Source organism: Chamaea fasciata, unplaced genomic scaffold (assembly GCF_029207755.1).
Source record: "Chamaea fasciata isolate MVZ Bird 193981 ecotype frontalis unplaced genomic scaffold, bChaFas1.0.hap1 SCAF_20, whole genome shotgun sequence".
Taxonomy (NCBI): Eukaryota; Metazoa; Chordata; class Aves; order Passeriformes; family Sylviidae; genus Chamaea; species Chamaea fasciata.
In genome coordinates this window covers 330,963-358,003 of record NW_027094105.1, presented here as the reverse complement: position 1 = coordinate 358,003, position 27,041 = coordinate 330,963, and the positions used below count along the sequence as shown (strand labels likewise).

The 27,041-nt window shown below is 56.9% G+C and overlaps 1 protein-coding gene across 3 annotated transcripts; it reads left to right on the top strand.

The window, feature by feature from the left end:
* Positions 1-5,137: 5,137 nt before the first annotated feature.
* On the top strand, positions 5,138-26,840 carry NPDC1 (neural proliferation, differentiation and control 1). Of its 3 annotated transcripts, XM_066201390.1 has the most exons (9): positions 5,144-5,273; positions 18,202-18,345; positions 23,583-23,690; positions 23,815-23,991; positions 24,108-24,174; positions 25,140-25,224; positions 25,375-25,454; positions 25,551-25,647; positions 26,603-26,840. In XM_066201390.1, the coding sequence occupies exons 1-9, from the start codon at positions 5,180-5,182 to the stop codon at positions 26,678-26,680; spliced, it is 930 nt and encodes a 309-aa protein (XP_066057487.1). In that variant the 5' UTR covers positions 5,144-5,179; the 3' UTR covers positions 26,681-26,840. The 3 variants fall into 3 exon arrangements, with proteins under 3 accessions (XP_066057486.1, XP_066057485.1, XP_066057487.1); XM_066201389.1 differs by having other exon boundaries at positions 5,138-5,273; positions 18,205-18,345; positions 25,140-25,454; XM_066201388.1 differs by having other exon boundaries at positions 5,138-5,273; positions 25,140-25,454.
* The last annotated feature ends 201 nt before the right edge of the window (positions 26,841-27,041 follow it).

Here is a 27,041-nt window from a genome sequence, read left to right as displayed (position 1 = left end):
CCTCACCCTACTGCTGGGCACCAGGACAAAGCCACAGCCCCCCCAACCCTCTGCATTGTAACGCACATCCCCAGCATGGCAGCATTGGCCTGTTCCCTCTTGGAGGGCCTTTGCAATGTTGTTTGATGGCGCTCAGTCCTCTCAGTCTGGCACCCACCTTCTCTTCACTCCTTGCAGATGTTTCCACCCTTCTCTCTGGAAGGACCCGATGACAACTGTCAGCACCAGTAGGTTCTTACAGACTTGTGTGAATCACTGATCACCTCCTGGCCTGCTCCTCCTGCAAATTCAGTAGTTTTAGTTTCACACTCAAAATCTTCTATATCTCGTCTTCATTTATCCTTAGGCTCCAGTTTCTCATTAGACCCAGAGTCTTTCCTGCAGTCTGGTGTCTCTGCTTTCCCTTGCCACTCTCAAGCCTGATGGAACCACAGTCACCTTTGGATGCCATTCTGGTCCTCCAGACTCTCAGAGGTACCTGCCTTATGCTGTTTTCTCAGTGTGAGCATGAGGCTGACATCCCCAGTGCAGTATAGGCCAGCAGGCACTTTGTCTGTAACATTTAAAGATTATTTAATTTTTTGACATCTGCTTCCACAATCTGTGATGTAGAGGGCAACCAGGACACCTTTCTGTATCTTTACTAAAGGTGTAAGAACAATTTGTTCCCATGAAGGGCAGCAGATGTTCAGGTAGGGTCTGACCTGTCATGTTTTGTGGGATCTTTAGACCAATCTCCAGTTGCAGGCCAGGAAACCTGGAAGGAGGAGAGGAGCTACTGTGTCTGTTCCTTGATGTTCTCCTACTACTGCTTCTGCTTTTGTTTAACCGTGCCTGGGACCATCAGGAGAGCCCTGTGCATGTCCGGAATACAGTCCTACCATGTTCTCAGATGTTAGAGATGTCACTGAGGAAGCAGCTGAGTGCCCTGAGAGACACGGAGTGACCTCCACCCTCCTGGCAGCAGGGAAAGGTCTCTCAGTGACCTGACACAGGGGAAGAGCCTGGGGGTGCTGGTCAGGCAGTGCTGGTGGGGGCACAGCTGGCAGCTTCTCGCTCCCCTTCACCAGCACATCCAGACCTCTTACTGCCTAGGGCGACCCAGGGGCTGGGTCCCTGATTCACAGCATCCTCTCCCTCTGTGACTGAAAGGCCCCCACTGCTGGCTTGGAGTCACAGTGCCAGCTCCAGAGAGCCCAGCTCTGTAGGTACAGCCCTCAATGGGTGAGGTGGGTCTCATCCCATCCCTAAAGCCAGGTATCAGTGGGGAGCACTGCACAGCTCCTCATCCTCTCAGAGGCGTGGCAGGAGGATGGCATGTAGCATCCTCTAGGATAGACTAGGAGGGGATTCTTTAATACTGCTAGTTGTTTGGCCACAGGAGTTCTCCCAATAAATAATTCTGGAAACTATTTCCATAAGAAATAAATACTGCCCAGATGGATGAACTGTGCTGGCTGTCCACACGTTGCCTTGGCATGCCAATGCCCTTGGTAAGCCTTTTTCCTTTAATCATTTATCTACATCAGGGCTTTGTCAGGCTCCCTGGAAAGAGCTTTTATTCCCAAGCAGAGCCCTTTCTGAGGTGAAACAGCGCAAGCACAGCAGTAATACTCAGCTGTTTGCACTCCTGGTAAGTGCTGGATAATCTTGTCTGGGCTCAACTTGCAGACACTGCAGAGCCAGATGTCTTTCCCTTAATGCAATAAAATATGTATAAATAGGAAAACCATTGTCAGTGGACTGATCTTTATAGTTTATGGAGCTGAAAGTTGATCCTAGCAACAGGAAGCTGCTTCCATATGTGAAATTGCAATGAGGCAGTAGTGCAGGTGGGAGACCAGATGAATTTGGTTCATGACTTGCCTTCAGGAAGGGTTCAGGGACTCTCAGCACACGGATCCAAGAGAGTGGTACCTGGTGGTTGTAAATGAAGAGGTGGGAATGGATGTTTTGCTCAGTGTGTATAGGGAGATACAGATACAGTGAAATGTGTCCTCCCCAGACCTCAGCCCGGTGGGGATTACTTTACAAGCAAAACTCTGTAAGAATTCTACTGAGGAAAAATTATGGAAACTAGTGTCCTGTGACTGATGGAGCCAAGATTTCCCATTGGGAAGCCAACATGCTTTATCCCACTCAGGTTAAGTTGCACTACATCCTCTCAAAAGACATGGACAAGGCAGGGCTAGGTGAGGAACCCAGATTTTAAGACACCTACAAAATCAGCAGCTCCTTTGGAAATAAAATGTGATTTTCTCATCCTTTTTTACTCACTATTCCCAGGGAAGGGGTGAGCGAGAGCCATCTGCCACCCCTTTGCTCTCCTACTGCCCGAGAAACCTGAGAGTTCATGACCGCTTCTGCCAAGTGTAGCTGCTTTAGTATTAGGCTGGGAATGCACCTCTGGAGCTTATGCGCAGAGGGGGAGGATGGAGAATCCTTGTGGCAGGGAAGGGCTGGGTACCGTGAGTCCCAACTGTGTCTGTGCTTAGCCTTCATCAAGCACAGATGGATGAGAGCACACCAAAATATGGACCAACAGAGGTTGCTGAAAGGATCAGCAGTGTCACCAGGGATAAAAGAATAATGAATTCTGGTTCTCAGAGTTCAGGGGAGATCCCTGCTTCCTCCAGAGAAACCAGGGTGCATGCAACTCCAGGGGCACACAGGACAATACATCAAGGTGCAGGAAGAAAGTATATTTGGTGCAAATACACTTTGATACTATGTATTTGGTGAAAATATATGCAAATTAATAAACAGAATAAAATAATATTTTTAAATGAGTGTTTATTAAATCTTTATCTTGTTTTTTTAAAATGTCTATTTGTGTGTATGTTTTAAAATCTACATGTATATAACTTATGAATAAAGGGAGACATCCCTGCCAGAGGGCTGGAAGTGCCTGCAGTCAGGGTAGAGGCACAGGTGGTTTCCTAAGCTTTCATCCAGCAGGATCTTGCAAGCCCCCAGGGTGGTGACCATGGCTCTAGTGGTCCTTCTCTGCCTCTACCAGGAGATCAGGTCCCACCTTGCTGCCAGCCCTGCTTGTCCCTGATGGATCAGTGTTGGAGGATCCACCTCAGCCCCACTGTGTTCGGGGCTCCCATGGCCTCCTCCATCTTTGTTCCCACCACTTGCTCCCAGATGAAGAAATAGTGCCCCTGCCCCATGGCTGAGTGTGATGCTGGGTTGTGCTGAGGTCCCCACAGAGGTGCTGTTTCCAGTAAATGGTTTTTATCTCAACCCACGTTTTTGTGCCTCCAGTTCTCAATTCCATTCCCAGGGCAGGAAGGAGATGGTGGAAGGGAAGGAGGGAGGGAGGGAGGGAGGGAGGGAGGGAGGGAGGGAGGGAGGGAGGGAGGGAGGGAGGGAGGGAGGGAGGGAGGGAGGGAGGGAGGGCGCAGTATCTGGTTGGGGACAGTCTTGGGCAGGGGGCACTAAATTGGGGAGTGCCATTCCTAAACCATGAAAGCAGCTTTTTCTTGGGAAAGTAAAATCCCAGACAGGCTTTTTTTTTTTTTTTTTTTTTTTTTTTTTTTTTTTTTTTTTCCCCCCACAGTCCCTTTCACAGGAGCAAAGGCCCAAGGAAATTAAGGAATAAAGAAAATTTGAGAGGTAACTATTCTGCTGGGAGCAGATGACATGGCTGGCCCCATGCCATGTTGTCATCCACTTCTGCCTGGCACCTTTCTGCTCAGCCGTGGTGGCAGGGGGAGCCATGGAAAGGTGGCAGTTCCTTCCAGAGACAGGCCTGACAACCCTGACCCAGAGCCAGACCTCACACCACACCATGGCAGCTCGCTCTCAGCATTCCTTGGACAGGCTTGGAGCGGGCTGACAGCCTGCCAGGACACCACTGATACTCTAACAGGGCTCCTGCTGCGAGCTTGTCGGCTGGGGCAAAGCCCAGCCACGCAGCATGGCACAGCCATGGGAATCCCTACACTGGGAATCAGGCAAGCACGTGCTGGCCAGCAGGATCACAGACAGCAGGTCCCATACAGGATCATGTCATTTGTGTTTGTGCCAAGGGCTCAGGTCTGGCAGAGCATGGGGACAGAGATTGGATGCCAGGATTTTGCAGAGCATCCCTTGACTCTATGGGGGAAAACCTTGCGTGGCCTGGGAGCTCTGGAGCACAGAGGGACAACCTGGCATCCCTACTGGACATAGGTGTTGGCGTGACTGGGGTGTCCATGTGCCATCTCTGGGGCTTGTGGCTGTGGACGCACATCTCCACCGAGCACGCACTGTCCTGCAGCCATATCGGACATTTGTACTCTGAAAGGGACATAGGTGTTGGAAAGCAAACCCCAGAGACATGAGACTAATTCAGGATATGGAAAGAGGTTTTGCAAGGGAATGACCCAGGGACGTGGCTCTGCCTAGGAAGGGAGGGGGCAGTCCCAGCTCTATCCAAAGCCAATGGTTGATGAGGTATGACAAACAGCACTCAAAGCCAGGTGCCACAGCTGCAGAGCAGGCAGGGATGAGACACCTCCAGCCATCAGCCTCAACATTACCCCAGCAACCACACGACCCACAGGTGAGATTCCCCAGCTCCTCACTCCCAGTGTATCGTATTCAGGTAGGACTGGGGGAATAACCAGATCGCAACATATCATTACAGACTCCATTGGGTTGGAAGGGACCTTTCAAGGTCATATAGCCCAACCCCCCTGTCAAGGGCAGAGACACCTGCCACTTGCGCAGAGCCCTGTCCAACCTGCCTTTGAACTTTTCCAGGGACGGGGGAGCCACAGCTTCTCTGGGCAACCTGTACGAGGCCCTTTCCACTCTCAAAGGGAAGAATTTCTACCCAATATCCCATCTAACCCTGCCCTCTGGCAGTCGGAAGCCATTGCTCCTTGTCCTGTCACTCCAGGCCCCTGTCCAAAGTCCCTCTCCAGCTCTCTGGAGCCCCCTTAGGCACGGGAAGAGGCTCCGGGGTGCAGTGCTCGAAGCATCGCGGGGTCGGTGATGCCGGAGCGGTCCGGCCGCGGGGCTGCAGGGGCGGCGGGCCTTGGCGGCGGGGGCGGCGCCCAAACGCGGCGGAGCCCCGCCCCCCCGCCTGGCCCCGCCCCGCCGCCTGGCCCCGCCCCCGAGGCCCCTCCCCGCCGCCCGCAGCCGCCGCGGCTCCGCGCTCGTCCGTGTCCGTGCGTGTCCGTGGACGATGGTGGCGGCCCGGGGTGCTGTCGCCCGCCGCGGAGCGCTGCTGGTGCTGCTCGCTGCCCTCGGATCCTTCCGTCTGCGCCTCGCCCGTGCCGGTGAGTACCTCTTCGTTCCCCCCACTCCCGTGTCCGCGTCCTCTCCCTTCCCCCGCGGATGCTCGTGTCCCCTCCCACGACTGACCCTGGTGCGGTTGCTCCCCTCTTCTCCCCCATTATCCCCATCCCCGCGAGGGATCAGTCCGTGGGTATTCGTGGTTTTGGGTGAAAGCAAGGTAGGAGGTGCCCCCGCCACGAAGCCGCACGGGGATTTCTCACACCCTGCAGCGCTCCCCGGGGACGGGCAGCGCCTCCCCGTCACTCTCCTGCCCGCCGCTGCAGGCAGGGGCCTTGCCTCGGGTGGCAGCGCCGCAGGGCTGGTCCCCAGCAGCTGTTTGGGGGCTCTGGAGGGACCCACATGTGGATCCTGGAGTGGGGAAGGAGCTCATAATCGTGGGAGCGGCCCTCATGAAGGACCTTTATTGGTAGGAAAAAAATTAAAACAACATCAAAAAACACCGAAACAAAGAAAAAATATAAAGGTGCTGCAGTGACCGAGCCATCCCGGGGATCCGCCAGGGGCTGCGCTGGAGGGAGCCCTGTTTGCCCACCTGCCTCATTGCCCCGGGAGTGGCCGTAGCACTGCCCCACTACACCAGTGACGGTGACATTTCTGCTCTCCGCCGGGGCAGAAGGAATGGGTGGGTGGCCTTTGCGCTCTCCCGTGCAGCACTGCCCTAAGCTGCCCTGCTGTCTGCTGTTGTTTCGGGGCGTTCAGGTTTGATTTGTTTGAGTTTCGGTCTGGGTTAGGGCATTTCCCCTCCTGGGCCGTCAGGCGCTGGACATGCTCCATGTCCCCTCGCTCTGTGCCCACTGCTGGGGTACGCGGCGCTGTCATGGGCACAAACATCGGCCCAAAACCCCCAGCCAGCCCCAAGCCCCGTTGCTGCCTGCGGGGAAGGCTGTGGCTGCCCGCCCCGGGGAGGTGCCGTGTCCCTGCCTAGGTACGGCCTGTCTCGGGTAGGTGCTTTCCGCCTCTCTGGCTCAGGAGCCGAGAAGGGCCTCCTGGCTCCCGGCATTGTTTGCGGATCTGATATTGTTTCCTTGCTCTGGCTCCCGGCAGGGCAGACGCCGGGCAGGCGGACGCCAAGCAGGCAGGCAGGCTGCTGTCAGCCGGGGCCCGGGTGGCCTCGTCGTGCCCCCATGTGCTCTGAGGGACGGCAGGAAGCTGCAATAGTTTTTATAACTCCCAGTGGATCAAAAAGTCTGTGTGTTTCCACGTCGGAGGGTTGGGGCAGAGGTGGGGATGGTCCTGCTCTCTCCCTCTTCCTATGAGCCAAGGCTGGGGTGGCCGAGCCAGAGGTACTGCTGACACGGGGTGAGATGGGAGGAAGGAGATCTGGACGGCGCAGATGAGCCGCCAGTGATCCAGCATAATCTCCACTCCTCCTGAATTTAAGGGGTTAGTGTGGGATCATCTGGCCTGGCAGTGCTGGTTGGGCAGGGTCCCTTGAGGGGCTGCTGTGATGGCTATGCCTGGGTGCTATCAGGGGGGTGGTGACAGTTTCCCCTTCCCCTCCCTTCCCAGCCCTAGGAGGATGCTGGAGGTGAGGTGCAGTGCTGTGCACCACATCAGCAGCCTGTTCCAGTGTTGGGGTATTGCATGCTCTTGGCACACATGGGGTTGGATTTTCAGCTCAATCTCTTTCCCCTGAGAGAAGCTGGGGATGGTGTCTTTGCGCTGCTCCCAACAGCAGCATCCCATTGCCAGGAGTTCGAGGTTGTGTGGCATGTGGCAGTGGGGAGCTCCAGATAGGTTTCTCCTGGGGATGGCTGAAGAAGTATCCCTGGGATGCTGGATAGGTAAAGGAGTCTCTGTCCCAACCTTCCTCTGAGTGCAGTGCGGCATAGGAAGCACTGGCTGTTTCTTCTCACTTTATAATATAATTTTCTTTCCTGGGCAGATGGGGCCAAGCTTGGCTTTCTCTGGGGATGGCTGTGGGGTGGAAGTGGCAGGCCCAGGAGCAGCTCCTGCTCTGTGGTATGCTGGTGAAACTGCCTCCTGGCAAAGAGGGAGCCAGGGAGAAGGTCATCCACCACCATACCCATGTCCTCCTGCCTCTGCAGCTCCATCAAAACTTCTTCAGACAGGGATTGGCATCTCCTTCTCCTCCTCCTCACTTTTCTTGGCTGGCACTGCGACCCAGAGCCCCTGCAGCAGATGCCATCTCCTGGGATGCAGGTGCACGTGGCTCAGTAACGTCGTCATCTTGGTGTGAGCCTGATCTGAGCTGAAGGAAGGACAGCAGTGCTTTGGAGGTGCTGCAGGGTGGTTTAGATTTGCTTGCTGCTCCTCAGCTTTTTTCTCCCACGTGTCTCTATGTATCACACCAGGCTTTGGGCAGAGACCCTGCCTTGCTTCATTTTCTGGCTTCATTTCCTGGAACATGAGTGAGAGCTGTATTTCTCCCCGCTTCTAGAGTAACTAGGTTGCCAAATTTCATCTATTATTATTATTGTTATTCTTGTAAACAAAAAAAAATGTTTTCCAAATGGGATGACAGACTAGAACCCCATTTTTTAATAATCCTGAACCCTGCTGCCACAGCCATCACTTCACATCCCAGACATCTGAAGGAGATGCTCAGCAATATCTGAGTTCTTGTTTCCAGTCCAAGTGACCCATTTGGCCACGTTTGACCTGCTGGCTTCGCGCTGCAGCTCCTCCTCGTGCCGCTCCGCAGGGACGTGGGTGGGAGCACAGATGCTGGTGTTGATACTGGTTGCCCCTGCTCTGCAGTGGTGCAGGGACTGCTCAAAGTTCCCAGTTGGGCATGGCTAGGCAGGAGCCATCCCCTGGGAAATTCCCAGGCTCAGCCTTTGGTGGGATTGTCCACCTCTTGGCTTTTCCTGCTTGCCTGTTTGTCCGTCGCTGTGCTGGGGACAGGGTTGGGATACAGTGGATGCAGTGGCCCCAGGGGCTCCCGAGCTAACCCCTCAAGCTGTGGCAGCTCCAAGCCGCTCTTGGGAGCAAGACAGCAGGACTGGTGCTGCACCCGTGGTGCTTGCACGGGCCTGGCTGCCCTGCCGAGCTCCCTGGGGCTCTGCCCAGTGGCTGAGCAGGGAATGGTCTCTCAGCCCCACAACATCCTGTGAGTCGATCTGTAGGAAGCACCCCCAGTTTTTACTTGAGGCACAGGAAAGGTTTTCTGGGTCCCCCCTGGGACTGGTGGCAGTGGTGGGCAGTGGTCCCACTCAGCCACCCCATCCCTTCAAGCCTCCCATCGCTCCATGGTGGGGTGTCCTCTGCCGCACTGGTGTAGACCAAGTGTTTCTCCATGCAGCAGCTGGGGTGCTAGTCCCGAGTTTAATTTTTCATGTGTTTTTTTTTCTTGGAGATAATGTCCCTACCTTGTCATCTGTGGTTACGTGTGCTCAGCTGGCTCCCACTGTGGGAAAGGAGCCCTTGTGGGAGTGAGGTGTGGAGGAGCTGGGATGTGAGCAACAGGCATCCCATGGGGCTCCAAGGAGCTAGTACCCATCCTAGGGACATGGGCAGGGTTCTGTCTGTCGGCCTGAGGAGGGGAATGGGTGGAAAGATATCTGATAATTCCAATTGCAGAATCAGCATCAAGGAAGGCTTTATGGAAGAGATGGGGTGAAGGTCCCTCATCCCTTTTGCTGTAGCTTTGTGGGGACTCACAAATCCATGTGCACCCTAGCAATACCCTGGAGGTGCCAGTGTGTGAAGAGCTGGAGCTCAGGCTGAGGAGGCTGGGATTCCAGAGCCAGGGGCCTGCTGCTTGCACTGTGCAGAGTCAGGTCCTTTGGATCTGCGATACCCTGGCAGCTGTGGAGACCGGTCCCCAGACCCCAGGGAGCCCGGGTCTTCCCGCAGCACAGGGGAAGGTGCATCGTTGTTTGCCTGAAATGTCTCTTCTGGGCCATGGAGGTATTAAGGGCAGTAATCAGCTTAGCCCTGGCAGATGCTTCCGGGGGGGCACAGTGTCAGGGGGGTGACAGTGTGGTCAGGGACAGGGAGGTTGGTGGTGGTTGCTGGAGACTAGAGGGGTGATGGGGGGTATCAGGAGCGACAGTGTGGCAGGGACAGGGGGATCAGAAGGGGTCACAGGATGGACAATGTGCTGGAGACAGGAGAGATATGGAGTGCTGGGACAGGAGGGGTAAGAGCACAGTGGGGACTCTGGGGGCTGCTGCAGATAAGAGCATCAATATGGTGATGGACATGTTGTGGACTGGATCGGTGGTTTGGTGCCCAGAGACAAGAGGGGTGATGGAATGGCCTCTCCCCATGTGCAAGGTGCTGGGTCCTTGGGCCCAGGGTACAGAAGCTACCATCAGTCCCATCCCTGCATTAAATCCATAAACACAGTGCCCTGGTGCTTGGTCCCCGCCAAAAGCTCTGGGTCTGGTCCATGAGGGGGGTAGTGGCTCCCCTGGGCTGGCTAGCCCCAGCACTCCAGGGCCTGGCCCCAACGCCTCTGCCAGTGCTGAGGTATCTCCCTCCTGTGCCAGGGCATAACCCAGCACTGCTGCTGCTCCAAATGGCAGCTGCAGGCCTGTAATTAGCCACTTCGTGAGCCAATGAGAACTGCAACGGGAAGAAACTGGCCGTTAAGTGCCTGGAGTGAGCTTTGAATTGGAGGAAGGAAATGCAGCCAGAGCAGGTCCTGGTCCCTGCCTTATCCTGCCCCGGAGCACCACGGGCTGCAACTGCCCATGTTAACTGATGTGCACTGTGGCACATGCTGGGGTGCTTCCTGCACAGATAGAGGAGGGCAAAGCCTATGAGAGGTATTTGCTGTTTGAGTGGGAACCCATCACACTAGGTGGTTGACATGAGAGGTGACATGTCAGCTGAGTGCTGGCAGGGACCCCGACTCTTCATGATACGGGTGTTCCCTAGGCTCCTGGCCCCTGTTCTGTTCCTGTAGAAAGGAAACTGTGGTGGTGGCGGACGCAGAAGGTGTAGAAGGTACAGGCCTCCAGTGCACCCACAGCACGCATGGCTGCTGCTTGGGCTCGGCTGGGGGTCAGCAGGGGAGTGCTCCTGGGGAGCCCACAGCTCTCTTGTAGGTGAGGAGCTGCTCTGCCTTGGGGAGTTCCATCATCTCGCACCTGGGGAGCCCACAGCTCTCTTGTAGAGGGCCCTAAATCGGGAGAGAGGGCGTCTGGTGAGCTGCTGTAACATGACCCATCCTGCAGCCATCATTCCTGGCTTCCTGGCAATGAAGGAGAGGGGTTCCCTGAGCTGGCTCTTCCTATGCAGCATATACCCCAAAATCTCTGGATCCAGCTCTTTTTGCACCATCTGCAGCTCTTTTCAAAGAGCCCTGGGATGCTGCATGCACCGGCACCCCTAGGATGCAGCTGTGCATCCCCTGGACCCCCAGTCTCTGTGTTGATGGGGTCTCAGTTTCTGGGCTCTGCCCCATGGGACACAATGGCCCTCCATCTCTTTATCACTGGCGGTGGCTGGATCAGCACGGGCGTAGCCATAGGGGCAGCCTCAGCAGGATGGGTGCTGCAGCCCCTGCGTTTCTGCCTGCCTCTGCTCTGGAATGTCCACTGGCACAGAGGGTACCCACCCAGAGTCCTCTTGCCAGCCCTTGTTCCAAAGGCTGTTGTTCCAAAGGCACAGCCCCTATTGCTCCAGCACCCGTGGGTGAGGAGCTATGTCCCAAGGCACCTGTTTCAGGGTGATGGGCTGGTGGGAGCACCAGGGCTGGTGCCAGGCAATGACTAGACAAAGGGAGCTGGACAGCCAGACAGGATTCCCAGCTTGAACTCTGTGCTGCTGGAGTCATCAGCAAAATTATGCTGGTGCCTCTTTCCCAAAGGCTGCAGGATTTCACTGGTGGTGGTATGGGATGGCTTTGGCTTTGCTAAAGAGCATCTTGGCCCTGGTGGGCACAGCGGTGCTGGTATTTCCAGCCCAGTAGTGAGAGTGCGTGGGAGCCTGTGGCCTGTTGATGGTGTTTGCTCTGCACCATAGCCCTGGCCACCAGCTGCTTTGCTTGTGACGTGGTGCAAAACCTGCCCAATAAGAAGGGAATTAAAGAACCCAACCCTGGACCCAACAGGCTCAGGGCATGTGCAAAGATCGTTGGTATTTACTTGAGCAAAACCTGATAAACAAGATTTAAAGTGGGTGGTTCGAGCTGCAAAGAGCAGCCAGATGCATTGGGATGAGGTGGCATCGGTGGCAGCCTGGGATCCCCAGTATGGGTGGGCGTGCATGCAGTGAAGCAAAGCCAGTGGCAGGTTTGGGCAGGCAAGCTTAAGAAAATGGTGTGTGGCACCTGTTTTGCCTTCTGCTCTTTTTATTATTTCTTCTCTTCCTGAATATCTGAAGCCACTTGTGTCTGGAGACCCCCTGGCACAGCAGGGGCATGGGGGGGATGCAGTGGTGAACATCCTGGATGTAGCAGCCTCTGCAGGGCTGGAGTTGGGGATGTCAGCATCCAGGGCTGTTGAGGCTGGGATACCAGGGGCCTCACTGGCTTGATGCTCTCCTCACTGCCCACAGGCAAGGAGAGCCATGTCCTCTTCTACCTCCTGGCTCTGCCCGGTCTCTGCTGGGGTCTGGATCTGTAGTTTGCTGGAGCTGTTTCCACCCATCCTGGTGCTATCTCCTGTTCCTACAGCCCTGCCAGTCCAGCTGTTTCGTTTGTAGGCAGGCTGCCAGGGCAAGGAACAGGGATTTTTCTGGCCCAGTTAAGGGCTTTTGAGTAGTGATGACACAAAATTCCACTCCCTCAGCCTCATGGAGATTGCCTGGTTCTGCCGCAGCCTGGAATTACAGGAGTAACTTGGGATTTTAGGGTACTTGTAGATGGGATCTCCTCTAGAGCAGGGACAGGCTCTGGGGGAACACTGGTGGTTGGGAGGCAATATGTTTGGGGATGCTGAGGGCTTGGTATCTCTCCACCTCTGCAGGAACCTGGCTCAGCTCCTCCTGGCCCTCCCTTTCTTCCTTGGCATTGAATGTGGAGCAGGACAAGGCTCTGGAAGCCCATCATGATGGCCTCAGGGCTGCAGCATGGGTGTCCACCACACTGTCTGTGCTGCCTGTAGCCCAGGTGGCCCCAAAGCAGCAGCAGCAGCAGCGAGAGGAGAATGAGATGGGTGTGGGAGTGGGACGGGGAGGAGTGCTGATGAGGCCTTTTTCCATTGTTCCTAGGTGGGGCTGTGTGTGGTGGGACTGTCCCATCAGTAGGATTTTCCCCTCGGTGGGAGCAGGGTGCTGTGAGGTGTTTGCTGTGCAGACATGGGGAATGCTCCCAGGCGTTCCCTACAGGTGTTCCCTGGCCCCAGCTGCGGCCCAAGGCTGTTGGCAGTGTCTTGGCCATGATAGAAACCGTGCTGGAGATCATTTCTGCTGGCTGGGCCAGACCTCAGCACCCACCAGCCAAAGCTGGGAGCCAGGACACGAGCCCTGGTGGCCTCAGGGATGGGAGCTGGTGGCATGTTGCATCTGCCTGATGAAATCTGCTGAAGCACAAAGAAGTGCTTCCAGCTGCTCCCCCACTGGCGGACTAGCACACACCAGTGCTGCTGCAGGACATGGGGCCAGACTGCTGGCCAGGGCTGTGCCACATGCTCTCTCTCCTGAGCAGCAACGTGATGTGACCAGCGTCCCCCCACTCCTGGTTTCCGGGGTCAGTGCTGCAGAGAGCCCTGTTCTGCTGTCTCTGCGTGGGAGGGGGCTTGGCTGCTGCATTTTCAGGGGCAGGAAAATGCAGCAGTGATGTGAGCAGCTGCTGGCAGTGGCAGGGCTTGTACAGCCACTGCATCACCTGAGCAGTGATGCCAGCTGTGTCCAGGAGTGGGCATGGCTCCAGGGGTTCAGCCTGTTCCCATCTGCTTCCTAGTGCAAGAGACAGCAGGGCAGGGGGATGCAGCTAGGTCAGAAAGCCCACCAGGCCGCAGCCACCAGCAGGGTGTCCATCAACTCTATGTGTCACTTGTGGCTGGTGTGTGTCACCCATGGCTAGTGTGTACAGTGTCCAGCCTGGCACCATACAACTGCTGGCAGGTACTGCCCCTGGCTCATTTCAGGAGCCGCACCCCTAGGCATGGGGCAGTGCGGGTGAGATGCTGGCGTGCCTCAGCAACCCCTGCTCCTGCCTGCTGCTGGACAGAAGCACTGCCTCTGGCCAGGGAGGCTGTGGACAGGGAGTAGTGAGACCTCAGGGCTGGTATCTGGTGGGAGCATCATGCCAGCCTACCTGCCTGATGCCTGCCCACCAGCCTGCCCAGGGCCTGCTCCAGGGCACTCCTTCAGAGCCAGGAGCACTTTGTAGAGCTGGGAGGGAGCCACAGCCAGTGCCAGCTGGCAGTGGAAGTACTGGGAGGGCAGGCTGCAGGCAGGGCCTGCAGTAGTTCCCACATTGTCTGGCTGGAGGAGGAGGAAGAGGAGAAGGAATGACCTTGGAGTGGAGCTGGCAGAGGCCACACCACTGCAGGCCCTGTGGGGGCTGCTGCCACTGCTGGGCCTCTGTCATGGCCTTGCTGTGGTCTTCCCTCAGCCTCAGCCAGCATGCAGGGGCCCGAAGTGGGAATGAGACCTGCGCCCTGTTCCCCAGACACCCCGATATCCCCCCATGCTCAGTGCCCATGTCCCACCAGGTGCTGTGTCCTGCTGCCATAGAGGGGCCAGGCCCGGTGGTCCTGGGCAGGCTGCTCTGTGCCCACGCGCTGTGCAGCCAGTGCCCAGTGGGCTCAACCCATGCCCAGTGGGCTCTGCCAGCTCACACTGTTCACACCGGGGCTGGCAACTGAGAGGGAGGCTGGGCGTTGGCATTGCTGGGACCTTAAACATTCACACCAATGCTCAGCGCTGATTAATTATCCTCTTAGGTTCACTTTCATCTCTCTATCTGCAGCCGTGATGCAGCGGGGGCAGTCCTTGCCTCCCTGGCCACACAGATGTCCTCCTTGGTTTTATTTGTTTCTTTTTCACCTGTATGTTTTGGCATGAGTGTGGAAGAGCTGCTCCATCCAGTCTGTGACTGCCAGTGGCTCAATGCCCTGCCTGGGCACCCCCTGTCACAAGCACTCTGCTGGTCCTGAATACCACGCTGGGTGCCTGGCACAGCTCTCCCCTGAGTGAGTCCTTGGGGATGGAGCTTTGTGCTCAACTTTCCCCCGTGGATAACACATCCTGAGGCCTTGCTGCTCGCATGACCATTTCCTCCTGGGCACAGGTCTGTTTCTGCTTGCATGTGTCCCCAGCTCATGCCCACCTGCTGTCTGTCTGTGCCAGCTGCTGTGTCCCATGCACCCTCTGGCCTTGGACTGGAGTCCTGCCTGCAGGGAGCCACTCGGCCCCTCCAGCACTGGCAGCTTGCCCAGGCCTGAGCTTGGTTTAAGGGATTACCCCAGTTGTGCTGTTCTGGGCCCACCTGCACAGGAGTTGAGCACCATGGCAGGGCAATGACAGCAATTGGAGCATCCCCCTCCTCTGAACACCCCAGGCACATCTGGACAGCAGCATCCTGGCTGTGCCGTGTCTGGTGCTGGCCACATATTCCATATCATTCATTGTTTGCTCCTCTGATCTGTACTGTCCTGCTGGCAGGGCAATGCAAGGTTAGTGTCCTCACAGAACCCCAGCTTGGACCCCAGCTTGAGTCCCTCAGCCCATCCCACTTGTGGCCAGGCCATGCTGGGCTGCACTGGTGCCAAGTACGGGGCGTGATTGCAGTGGGGGGATTCCAAACTCCCCCAGATTCAACAGCAGTCCTGCAGGTGCAGAGGCAAGACTAGGAACTGCAACAGGCATGCTGGCACTGGTAACAGGTCGGTGGCATGGTGGTGACATGGCCACAGCTGGTTGGAGTTGGGACCCACGTTCTCTGCCAGCCCTAGTACCCCACCTTGGGGTGAGTGTTCTGGGGGTGGGGGACCCATGGCCAGAGCATTGGGGAACCCACCACCTCCCTGCTCGAGTGCTGGACAGGTGACACCAGCCCCCAGGAATGTGTGAGTGTGCTAGGGTGGAGCAGCTCTGGAGCAGTGTAGTTTGACAGCCCCACAGGGTGGCAGCAGTCAGGGTTGGAGGTGCCCATGTGGTGCTGGGATACAGAATGCTCATTCCGCATCACCGAGCATGGCACTGAGGTGCCCACTCCCACCAGCACAGGACTCTCACTGCTTGGCTTTGAGGTGGGCTCAGAGAATGGCAAAGCCCCTGTGAGCCCCCTCAGTCCACAGGGTGCCCACGCAGTGCTGCCAGCTCACCAGTCACTGGCTGGTGACACATGAGGAGCGCTGAAGCGCAGCCAGTGACAGCTGGGCAAGCAGAGCTCGTTCCTCAAACAGAGATAACAGCCTTCACTGGGATCCAGCCTGGGCTTTATTTACCCAGTTGCTGGACTCTGGCTCGGGCTCTGCCCCCATCACTCCTCACAAGGTGGCTCTGAGGGTCTTGTCAATGTCTGGTGCTGTGGGGTGACCCACACTGGGATGATTTTCTCTGCCAGTCATCAGCTTTCAGCAGCACCTGTTTTGGGGGGAAGTGTTCCCATGAGCCTGTGGCACAGACCATGGCCCCTACAGGTGTTCTTCCCAGTGCCCCAAAGGGCTGTGACATGGCCCCAGCCTGAGGCTGCAGAGTGCCACAACCTCCCCCTGCCCCAATTTTTAAACAAAGCCACCTTGAGAGTAACCCTTGGGAGGTGAAGTCAGAAGCTGAGTCCAATTTCTGTGCTTAGACATCTGATTATTTGCCCATTTAGCACTAATTGCCCCCCAGCCACGTGGCCGAGCCCCACACTATCTCCAGGGAGCAAATAGTTCGGCAAAAAACCCAGCTCCCATGGGCATGGTGGACACTTTGCCCCACTCCAAGCACACCCCTCCAGGCTGCTGTGCCTGGCATGGGGGTTAGCCAGCATTAAAAGTGCAGTTGCTGCACCCTTGCCAGTGCCAGCCAAGGTGGGGAAGGTGATGACTTCCTCATGGGGTGCAGTGGGGAGTTGCCTGGGCACAAGCTGGGGGTTCTTAGTAGCAGCTGCACCCTCCAGGGAGCAGTTTGATGGTGAAATATGGCCTTGCAAAGGCAGGGGGTTGCACATCCCGCTTGTGTGGCTTTGGGGTGACATCTTTCCTGCGCCCTTGCTGGGAGGAGCAGAACTGTCATGAATTGTGTCCCGGTGGTTCCATCCTCTCAACTGTGTACAGGGTGCTGCCCTCCTCACCTCTGGTGTGCTGCAGGGCTGGGGATGCTCAGGACAGCCCCCACAGCTGTGGTGCCCCTCGCTGTGGAGTGCACTGAGGCTGTCCCTGGTGTTGCTGTGCCCAGGGTTGGGCAGGTGGCCGGTGCATTGCTGGTATGGGTGTGGGCAGTGAGGGCTGGCAGGGAGTGCTTGGGGCGTGTGGGCCAGTGCTGGGAGCCGGTTGCTGCTGTGACTCACTGCCAGCCTGGCCCTGTTCCCAGTGCAGCCCCACAGTCCTGCTCCCTGCCCGCTGCTGCGGGCATGGCTGTGCACGGCAAGGTGAGGGGCAGTGTAGGGCAGCTGTGTGCCACACCTCCTTCCAGCTGTGGCCCCATCCAGCTCTTCCTCCCACAAGTTGTGCCCAGCCTGAGTGCTGGGTGCACTGAGGGGCACCTGGTTCTACACTGCCATCAGTTTGTGAGGGAAAGACACTCCTGCTGCAGCAGGACCAGCAGTGTCACCATCAAACCCAGGACCCCATTGTGTCCCCAACAGCCCCTTACCACAGGTGGTACCTGAGTGCTGGTCCTTCGTGTCACAGTTCCTGTCTCCAGCTCTGCACATGGTTTGCCACCATCACCTGGTCAAGGACTCAGCTTTGTGTAGGACATGGGGACCTTGTGTCCCGAAGGGAGGTCCACCTCCTGGGGTGAAGACCCAGCCGTGATGGCACTGCCATGGTGACACTGTTGTTCACGACAGCGACACAAAGACTCCGACTTCAGAAGGCTGAAAATGACTCCTTTATTCTTGGGATGTGTCTCCCTTCTATACTAGTCTACACAGACCAATTTGGTTGGTGAAACAAAGACAAACCTCTTCAATCACATTGGTCAGACCAGAGGAACATCAAGAAGTCCCTCCTAGGGAAAAATGTAAACAGATTTGCAGTTACAAAAATGTGTCTCTTGTTTACAGAAAATTCCCTGGGAAAGGAATTTCAGGAAACCAAAACATCTCAGGCACAGAACCAGGGCTACCCCGTGGCACAGTGGGTTGGTGAGGCTGGAGCCTGGGGGACTCATGCCTGTGCCCAGCGAGTGGAGACTCCCTGGGGCTGACATGGGCATGAGATGTCGCATGCAACTGCGAGCGAGGTTTGGCGTGCAGTTCAGTGCCAGGGAGGGCTGCCTCCCACTGCTTCCTCCAGGGAATATCGAAGGGATGGGAGCCTAAGTGCTGGTATCAGCACTGTCACACCCTGCTGAGGCTTTGAGGGAGTTGGTTTGGGACTTCTGGTTTGACAGTCACCACACAAGCATCGGTCTGTGCTGGTTGGATTTCATCTCCTCATGCAGGGCAGGCAGAGGCAGGAGATCCTGGTCACTGCCAGTTCTGCAGGGCTCAGAGTGTCCTGCAGCACTCCCATGGAGTGTCCCACGGGATGGTGGCACCCTGGGGCTGAGGACCCTTGTGGGGTATGGGCACTGCATGCTTATCACTGCATACTGCCTTGTGCAGGTCGTGGAGTCACAGACCACCTCAAGTTGGAAGGGATCCACGGAGATCATCGAGTCCAACTCCATCATTAAGCTCATGGTTAATTCCGGCTGGTAATGGCTTTGTGGAGGCAAAGCAGGGCTGAAGAGGAGCTGTGACAAAGCCCATTGATAGCCAGGTGCTGCAGCAGGAGCAGTCATGGGCAGCCCGGGTCAGCTGGGTCCTTCTCCAAGAGGCCATGAACAGACCTGGGGGCATGTTTGACCCCTCTCCTCCTCCTGAGCTGTTTTGTCCTGTCCCCACAGCAGCGTCGTGTCCCCGGAGCCTGGACTGTGCCCTGCAGCGCCGAGAGTTCTGCCCACCGGGGTCAGGTGCCTGCGGGCCCTGCCTGCCCCCCTTCCAGGAGGACGACCACGGGCACTGTGTCCAGAAGCAGCTCTCACCCAGTGGTAGGTCCACTCACCCTCCACCCCTCTGCAGCACACCTACCCTGCAGCTCTGGGAGGTTCTGTGCCTCAGGGCAGCCCCCCCACTCCAGCAGTACCCCATCCTCTTCCTTCTCTCCATGGCAGCTGTATCTCTGTGGGGACGGCTGCCCTTCTCCCTCTCACCCCACTTGCCTCAGCTGGGGGGGGGGATTGGCTTTGGGTTGGCAACCCCATTCTGCTCTATGTGCATCCTGCTCTATGTGCATCCTCCTCTAGTGAGTGTGTGTAGCCCTGTCAGCACTGTAGGGAGCCCAGGACCTCCAAGGACAGGAGTAGGACAGGCAGCTTCTGGGGATTTCCAGGGTCTGCCTGGCTGTCCCAGGGTTCAGGCTTTGCAGGAGCAGGGGAGCCATTTTCAGCACACAGAGCGGTGACTTAATGCTGATTCTGGGACTGACTGAAACAGGTGCCCATGACCTCTCCCATCCTAGGGCTGAGCTGATGCCAGTGTTTGGGATTTCAGTGCCTGATTCCCTTTGGTTTGAGATATTGGGTTGTGGTTCAGGACTTCTGTTTCCTCCTTGGGTCATGCCCAGCATCCATGGTGGGAGTGCTCGAGTTACCAGGGCACCAAGGGCTGCACTTGGTGTTATTCCTGGCTCCATCCCTGAGGGATCTGAGGGGCTGTGGCAGCCTGGGTGCAGCAGCCCATGGTCACCCATCCCACTGCTGCTGCAATACTTGAAGGGTGCTCCCAGTGCAGCTTTGGCACCCGTGCCCCTGGTTCAGCTGCAAAGACAGTGCTGGGGGCCAGGCACAGGCATTTTTTAGCATGACAGTCAACTCTCCATGCAGCTTGGAAAGCTGTGGCAGAGTTATTTCTGTGTCCCCTTATTACGGGCTCATCTCGCAGGTGAGTTAAGACCATAATTATGGCTCCACACAATTATTGATTGCTATAAAGTTGAGTGACGTCTGTGGCTGGGGAAGAGGCCAGGAATGGCCATGCCCTCAGGCTGCTCCTGGTGGGTTCTGGGGGTGACTGCCTGGATGCAAGGTACTCTGCAATGCCTCTGAGTCACCTCCTGGTGCAGAACGTCTGCATCTCCCCCAGCCCATCCTTCTCCACCTGCTCTTCACTCCTGCTGCCCCCAGAAGTCTCCTGCTAAGCGGTTCCCAACTCCTGGGGAGCTTCTAAAAACATGCAGGGTGGCTTGTCCTATGCCAGGCAGGATGGACAAGCACTGGTCATTGAACCAGGGAGGCAGCTCCCCCTGCATCTGAACTCCATGCAAACATGGAGGGGTCCTCTGGGTTTTGGGGGATCGCTTTGTGTTGTTGAGCATGTTCAGGTTGCTGTTGGAAGGCAGTTGGAGATATCTTTCACCCATGGCTCAGCCCAGGTGGGCACATGGAGGATGTCAGAACCCAGGATGCCTTCAATGCCATTCCTCCTGGCAGGAGAATTAAATCCCCTGTAAATCAGAGGGGAGACCCCCAAAGCAAGGCCCTTTGGCTGAAATGAGAGGGATGGCTGAAATGAGGGGGATAAAAGGGGGTGGCACAGGGCTGGGGTCTAGACTTGGCATTTGACAGCAGTCAGTGCCCCTGCCATGGACCCTTCATCCACTGACATTGAATGGCTTTAGGAGTTGTTTATAGTTTATTTTTAATGTGAAGTCTTGAGAGCAAATTCCCCTCTCACAAGGGCTGCACATGCGCTGGTGTCTCCATAGCAACCCAGTTCCTTTCTGCAGGATGTGGCCACAGTTGCATCCTCACCCAGAGAGATGCAGGACCACTGTACTATCCTCTAAGGACCCACCATAGGAGGATGGTGACACCAAGGTCTCTCCCAGTCCCATCCTGTTGTCCCAAGCAATGCCACTAGCTTGTGGTAGCAAAAGTGTCGGGACTGTGGTAAATAAAAAAGGGGGATCCCCTCCTAAATCCTCTATTTTTGCATCCTGAGGATGCCCAGCTCCTCTTGGCAGGGAGGCACCATTTCTTTTTCCATGGGGGTTTTCTCATTCTGCCTGTACGTTCATCTTGTAGCAGCACCGGAGAAGGCTGTGAGGATGAACAGGGGCTGTGATAGCTGCATTTAGGGGATGCAAGGCAAACGGGGCTGCTGTAGCCCAAGGATGCCCAAGCCTTTAAAGGGGATACCCTTGCAGCCCTTTTGCTATGTAGGCAGCCCCTTTAAAGGGTTCTACATCCTTGAGCCACTTATGACTGCTGATAACGCTGATCCTGGGATCCCGCCACTGTGCCATCCCCACAGTTCCTGGCAGGGGCCAGGGATCCTCTCCCGAAAGCAGCTTTTTGGGGTGAAAAGCACCATTTGTGGTCTCAGGAGGGCGATGCATGTGAGTGGTGTGTTCCTGCCGTTATGTGTAAGGGTCTTGGCATACCCGGCACAGCATCAGTGCAGAGGTGAGATGGGATGCATGGAATCTGGGTACAGTGCATCCCACAGCTGGCTGTCTGCACCTGGCGGCTGCTGTCTTGCACAGGGCTCTGAGCCCCCTAAAATCCCACGCACACCATGGTGCTGCATGTGTCTGTGTTGTGATGGGTTTGAGTGATGTGCTTTGAGATAGTGGGTCTCTTCCCTGCTTCTGCTTGACCAACGTGGAGCCCCACTGCTCTGCAAGAGACACTTCGGGAAAAGGGGGAAAAGGGGCCACAGCTCACAGATATGGGGGCTCCCGCTTCCCTGCTTGCCGTGCTGCCAGCACCAAGGAGGACATCAGCCATCCTGGGACAAGACTATGGAAATTAGTGGATTTGTAGGAATTTTGTGCCCTCCTGTGGACACTGTCAATCACAAGTTTCCTCAGCCCAGGACAGAAGCCGTATGTGTCCCCTAGGTCCCTGTTTCTCCATACTGTCAGGGGAGGTGTGTGTCCCAGGGTTAAGCCCTGATGAAGTGGAAGCCCTTAGGAGGGGCCAGGGGCAGAGCAGAGTGACTGGGGGGCTGCATGCCAGCCTGGCTGTGCCATCCTGCTGCAGCAGTGGTGGCAACTACCATGAGGGGGCACCCGTACCCTGCACAAGCCCTGCCTGCACCCCTGAGTGCCCCTGTGCATGTCCTGTGTGCCCTGTCCCTGTCCCGTCCCTGCCCTGCATACCCTGTGTGCAGTGCCCTGCCTGGACACTGTTCCTCCCCAGCATCTCTGCTCGTGGGGCAGTCAGGCAGGAATTGGGGCTCACCCCGGCCCCCTGTTCCCTGGAGCAGCCCAGGGCCAGCATCTCACACACCCACAGTGCCTGGCAGGACCCAGCCCTCAGTGTCCTCAAATGTGTGGTGGCAACTGTGGCATCACTGGGTGAGGTTTAGGTGCCACACAGAATGGGAGGTGGGCAGCTTTTAGCCACTGGAAGAGAATTTGGTGATAATCATGGTTAGTGCAGGTAAGCAGCACAGCCCAGGCACGGCAGCAATGCCAGAACCCCAAACCACTGCCTCAGTTTCCCATGTGCCACTTCACACACTCCCACAGGGTGGGAGACTCTGAGGGACCTGGCAGCTGCTCTGGATGCTTTTTAAACTTTTTTTTTCCTTTTTCCAGCTACATCACATTCAACACCAACACAGCCTGATGGTGGCACACATGGGATGGACAGGGTTGTCCCCTATGGAGACAGACCTTTCCCAGAGTGCAGAGGGGAGCTAGAGCCAGAATGTCCCCATCCCCAGGCATTAGGATGTCCCCTGACACAGGGCTATCCCCATCCTGGGCACCAGGATGTCCCCCTCAAGCACAGGGCTGTCACACTCATTCCCATGCCAACTCGCTTGCCCGTTGGGAGACCTTGGCCCTGTGTTGCACCTTGGCACCATGGCACTCACCTATTGGGCACAGCACTGGCACAGCCCCATCCTGGCACCACTTGGCCATGGTGCTGCTCTGGGATGCAAATAGGAGGGTACAAAGATCCAGGGAAACCCAGGGCTCCAGCCAAGGGTAGGAGGCTGCCGGCAGTTTGGGAACACAAGGGCATGGAGGATGTGGGGACAGTGACTCTTGGTGCTTTTGTTTAAATTGTTCTGTGGCTCATGTGGCTCTGAGTCATGGGGCAGCAAGGTGGCCTTTGTGCACGGCTCCAGAGGGAATCAGGGTTTATTTCCAAACTCTGGATGTGAGGACAGATTCCAGAGGAGATGTAATTCTTATAACCTTGAATTATCTGGGAATCAAGCAGCCAGTACCACCTTGTCTTCTTATGTCTGGATTTAGCCCCCAGGGGACAGTCCCTGGGGGGAGAGTCTAAATATGGGCAAAGGAAGCAGGGATAGGATGGGGACTGAGATGGGGACAGGGATGTCTACTGCTTTTGAAGTTGAGTTTAATTCTGTTAAAAGCGGTGGTGAGTGTCAGAGCTGGACTCTACTTGATAAGCCTGAGAAGAGCAACTCCACTCTTGCTGTAATGCTGTAACCTCGTGGGTGGGCACACCTAGGCTAGAGTGGGAGTCCTGCCTGTGCTTGATGCTGCAGGAGCCCCCTGAGGGGCAAATGTCCCTGGTGAACACTGTGCTGGGGCATGGCTTGGACAGCCACCTGTGAGATGCCACTGGTGCCAGCCCCTGGGGGTACATCCCTTGCTGCATGGAGCACCCCTGCCCGCTCCCCAAAGGAGCTGCATCCTACCAGGCGCTGGCAGGAACCAACCCCTCTCCTGGGGCAAGAGCTCCCATGCTCCGCTGAACAGCCAAGCTGAGCCCTGCTCTGGGATGGCTCCAGCCACCCTGGGCCATAAAGGACAATTTGGGGTGCAAACCAGTGTTTGGGTGTCCCCTGACTGTAACTCACTGTGCTGAACCTATGCCTCATCCCTGACGCAGCAGGGCAGCTGGGGAGTATCTGTCCTGGTCCAGCTCCCACCCCTCCTCACTCAGAGCTGCTGTGTGACCCCAGGGGCAGGGACACAGGGCAGGTCCTGCACACCAGGTGCTGGCACCCTGCCCTCTCTCACAGTCTGCAGGTCTTGCTGCCTCTGGCACAAAGGCATATGCTGTTGCTCCTGACCGTCCAGCATTCGTGGGGTGAAAATCCCACCAAAAACAGCAAGGACACACACAGGTCCCAGGGCCCAGCTTTCTGAGAGCTGCATGTGAGGGGCCTCAGACTGAACATCACCTGTGTTTGCTGGAGCTGGGACAGGAGCCCTTCCTGGGGGTACTGGTCTGGCCCTGGGGGTGGGCACATGGCTGCACCCCACAGTGCCCATCTCACACCTGTTCTCCTGTAGGACGGACCTCCATTCCCAGCTTGGAGGCAGAAATTGATTTTCTCGCAGATGTGCTGGCAAGGCAGGAGGCTCCTCACCATTACCCGCTACAGGATGGCAGACCCAGGAGTAAGTGCTCACTCCCTGCTCCCAGCAGTGCCAAGGGCCTCATGGCAGCCAGACCCTGCACCCCAGGCAGGTTTGCTCTCTGGAGCTGCCCAGGCACTGCTCACGGCTCTGTCTTCTCCCGCAGCCACCCTGGTTCCTGACGGCAGCAGACAGCGTGCAGCCAGTGGGCTGAGAGAGGGGCATCTGCAGCAGGGTCCTGCCGGCACCATGGCAGCCACCACTCTACCCACCACTGCCACCGTCCAGAAGTACCCTGGGGTGGAGACGTCTCCCATCCCTGCAAATGACAACATGGTGCTCGGTGAGACCCTGGGATTCAGAGGAAGGGGTTTCACACCTTCACCAGGGAAGCATGGGCTGGTGTCACCATGCCGCCAGCTCACTTGCTGTCCCTTGCTGTCCTCTTCATCTCTGCAGGGCTGATTGTGGTGTGCACAGTGGCCGGGATCTCAGCGCTGATCGTGGCAGCCATCTGCTGGTGCAGGTGAGCTGGGGTTGCTGACAGTCCCTTGGTGTCCCTGTGCCCAGGGCAGTGTATTCCCATGCTTCCCAGGCATGAGGGCTTGGAAGAGAGGCAGTAGCTACCCTTGCCAGTTCGCCCAAGGTGTGGTATCAGCTGGCCAGGGCAGGAGGACAGTAGTGAAACACCCCTGTCCCAGATGCAAGCTCCTGGGAGCAGGTGGCACCTGGTGTGGGCATCACTGTGGTGCTGAGTGCTGACACTGCCAGCATGTTGGTGCCTTGTGCCCAGGCCCCATGGAAAGGAAGTGGCTGTGCCTGTCGTGGTGCCATCACAGAGAACAGGGCTAACCCTCCAAGGGTCACTGGCTCTTGAATGTTGTCGTCTGCTCCTAAGGCTCCCCACATCCTCTAATGGACTAGAGAAGTCATTTTGCCCCACACTGGGCACTGGTGAGGCACCTCAGATTCTGGGTTCAGTTTTGGGGCCCCCATGGCAGGAAAGACATTGAGGGGCAGGAGCATGTCCAGAGAAATAAATGGAGCTGGGGAAGGGTCTGGAGCACAGCTCTTCTGAGGAGCAGCTGAGGGAGCTGGGAAAGGGACTCAGCCTGGAGAAAGGGAGGCTCAGGAGGGACCTTCGTGCTTTCCACAATTCCCTGACAGGAGGGGGTATCCAGAGGAGGGTCAGGCTCTGCTCCCAGGGAACAAAGGACAGAATGAGAGGAAATGGCCTCAAGCTGTCTCAGGGGAGATTTAGGTTGGATATTAGGGAATATTCATGTAAAGGATGGTCAGGCATTGGAAAGGGCTGCCCAGGGAGGTGGTGCAGTCACCGTCCATGAAAGCATTCAGAAAACATGTGGATGTGGCACCTGGGGACATGGTTTAGTTGTGGACTTCAGTAGTGCTGGGCTAATAGTTGAACTTGACCTTAGAAAGCTTTTCCAACCTTAGTGATTCCCTGATTGCAATTCCCCTCTCTGGCAGGCTGCAGAAGGAAGTCAGGCTGGCACAGAAAGCAGACTACTCATCCCAGCGAGTAACCAGCCCCCTGCCCTATGACAAGATCTCGGTAAGGCGCCCGTGTTCCTCCCTGTGGGGTGTTTTGCACCCAGGCCCCAGTACTCTGCTGGAGAGATTCTCAGACAGTGGAGGCCCCCCACCAGCCAGGCTGGGGCCCTCCAAAGCCCAGTTTCCACACCTGTTCCTGCTCTCTCCACAGCCCGGGGACAAGACGCTGGCTCAGAGTGCCCAGATGTACCACTACCAGCACCAAAAGCAGCAGATGCTCTCCCTGGAGAAGTAAGCTTGGCAGCAGACAGTGTTTCCTGCCATTAACTGGGATGGCCCTAATCATCCCACAGGGCTTCACCTCCTCTCTACATCTTCTTCCCCCAGACATAAAGAGGAGCCCAAGCTGCCGGACTCAGCATCATCTGATGAGGAGAATGAGGATGGAGACTTCACCGTGTATGAGTGCCCTGGGCTGGCTCCGGTATGCGGGTGCGGGAGGGCCAGGGATCCCTGTGCATGCGGGGGTGTCCAACATTTGCCTGGAATGTGCATTTCTGTGTGAGAAGCCTTTTCCACATGTTCTTCATCAAACCTTGAGGTGGTCCAACCCCTCTGCTCCCTCCCATGTCCCTTGACAGCTCCCCCTGAAGCTCTCCAATGGGCAGGAATGCATGTCCTGGCACAAGGCTTTTCTCTGGGAGCAGTGGACTAGAGCAGCCCTTGGCACACCTGACCCACTATCCCTGTGGTGACAGGGGCATGGGAACCGGTTCTGGGCGCTGGGGCTGGGGGGCTTGTCCTTGTCTCATCCTAACGCCTGGAGCAAAGACCTTCGACCCCTGAGTCAGAGAGGATATTCCGGGCTAGCAGGGGACTTTGGGGAAGGGCAGCTCTTAACAGCCCTGGGTACAAAGAGCACAAAAGGAGGAAGAGGAGCCTTTTACATGGTAATAGCTGTGGAGCGCAGCCATCAGGGCCCAGATCGAGGGTCATCAGTGGGTCTTTACAAGCCCATTAAAGGGCACTTGATGGCAGGCAGGCAGTCTCGGCAGGGCACCCCATTCCTGCCAGCCATGATGGGGGTCCTGTCCTGGGGTCCCCAGTCTGAGCAAGGAAGTCTATTCCGGCCAGCCAGGCTGGGACTGCTGTCCTGGGGTCCCCAACGCAGCTGTGGGGTCCCATCCCACCCAAGTCCTTGGGTTTTACTCATCACCCCACCCAATCCCCTCCTGCCAGGGAGGCAGCACCTTTCCAGGCTGATGAGAGTCCTGGTGTTCATCATCCATCGCAGCCCACTGGGTTGCTGCCCTCCCCTCCTCCCTCCTCCCTGCCGGGCTGGGGTTCAGACTCGAACACCTTGGGATGGGGCAGCTGAATCCCAACTGTTTTCTGACCTGCCTTTTCCTTTCCCCATCCCTCTCCCTCCGCCACGACAGACTGGAGAAATGGAAGTGAGAAACCCGCTGTTTGACGACTCCTCCTTACACTCCTCCAACCCCAAGTCGCACCAGTAACCACCCCGTCTCCTGCGTCCGAGCTTGCTACAGACTGTGCCTGCGGCCGTACCCGGCGAGGTGGCCGTGCCAGAAGGGCACCCACAGCTGGGCCGAGGGAGGCTGGCCCCGCGCTGCCAGACTGTTCGACGCCTGCCCAATAAACACCCACTAACAGCTATGGCAGGGGGGCGGGGGGCGATTCGCCCCCGTTTCCAGCGTTCTTGTTGTCTTTGCTGCTGTGATCGCGTCCCTGCATTGCCCTTTGCTCACAGCTCTCGCGGTTGCAGGGGGGTGGCTGCTTTGGCACAGAAATTTGGGGGGGGGAGGGGGGGGAGGGGCGCTGTGGCACTGTCCCTTTGTGGAGGGGGCTGCTGCCCTG

Coding starts and splice junctions, on each gene's coding strand:
- NPDC1 (XM_066201388.1), top strand. CDS start 5,180: ATGGTGGCGGCCCGGGGTGCTGTCGCCCGCCGCGGAGCGCTGCTGGTG. Junction 23,691..23,814: donor ACAGGATGGCAGACCCAGGA/GTAAGTGCTCAC, acceptor CTTCTCCCGCAG/CCACCCTGGTTCCTGACGGC. Junction 24,175..25,139: donor GCAGCCATCTGCTGGTGCAG/GTGAGCTGGGGT, acceptor CCTCTCTGGCAG/GCTGCAGAAGGAAGTCAGGC.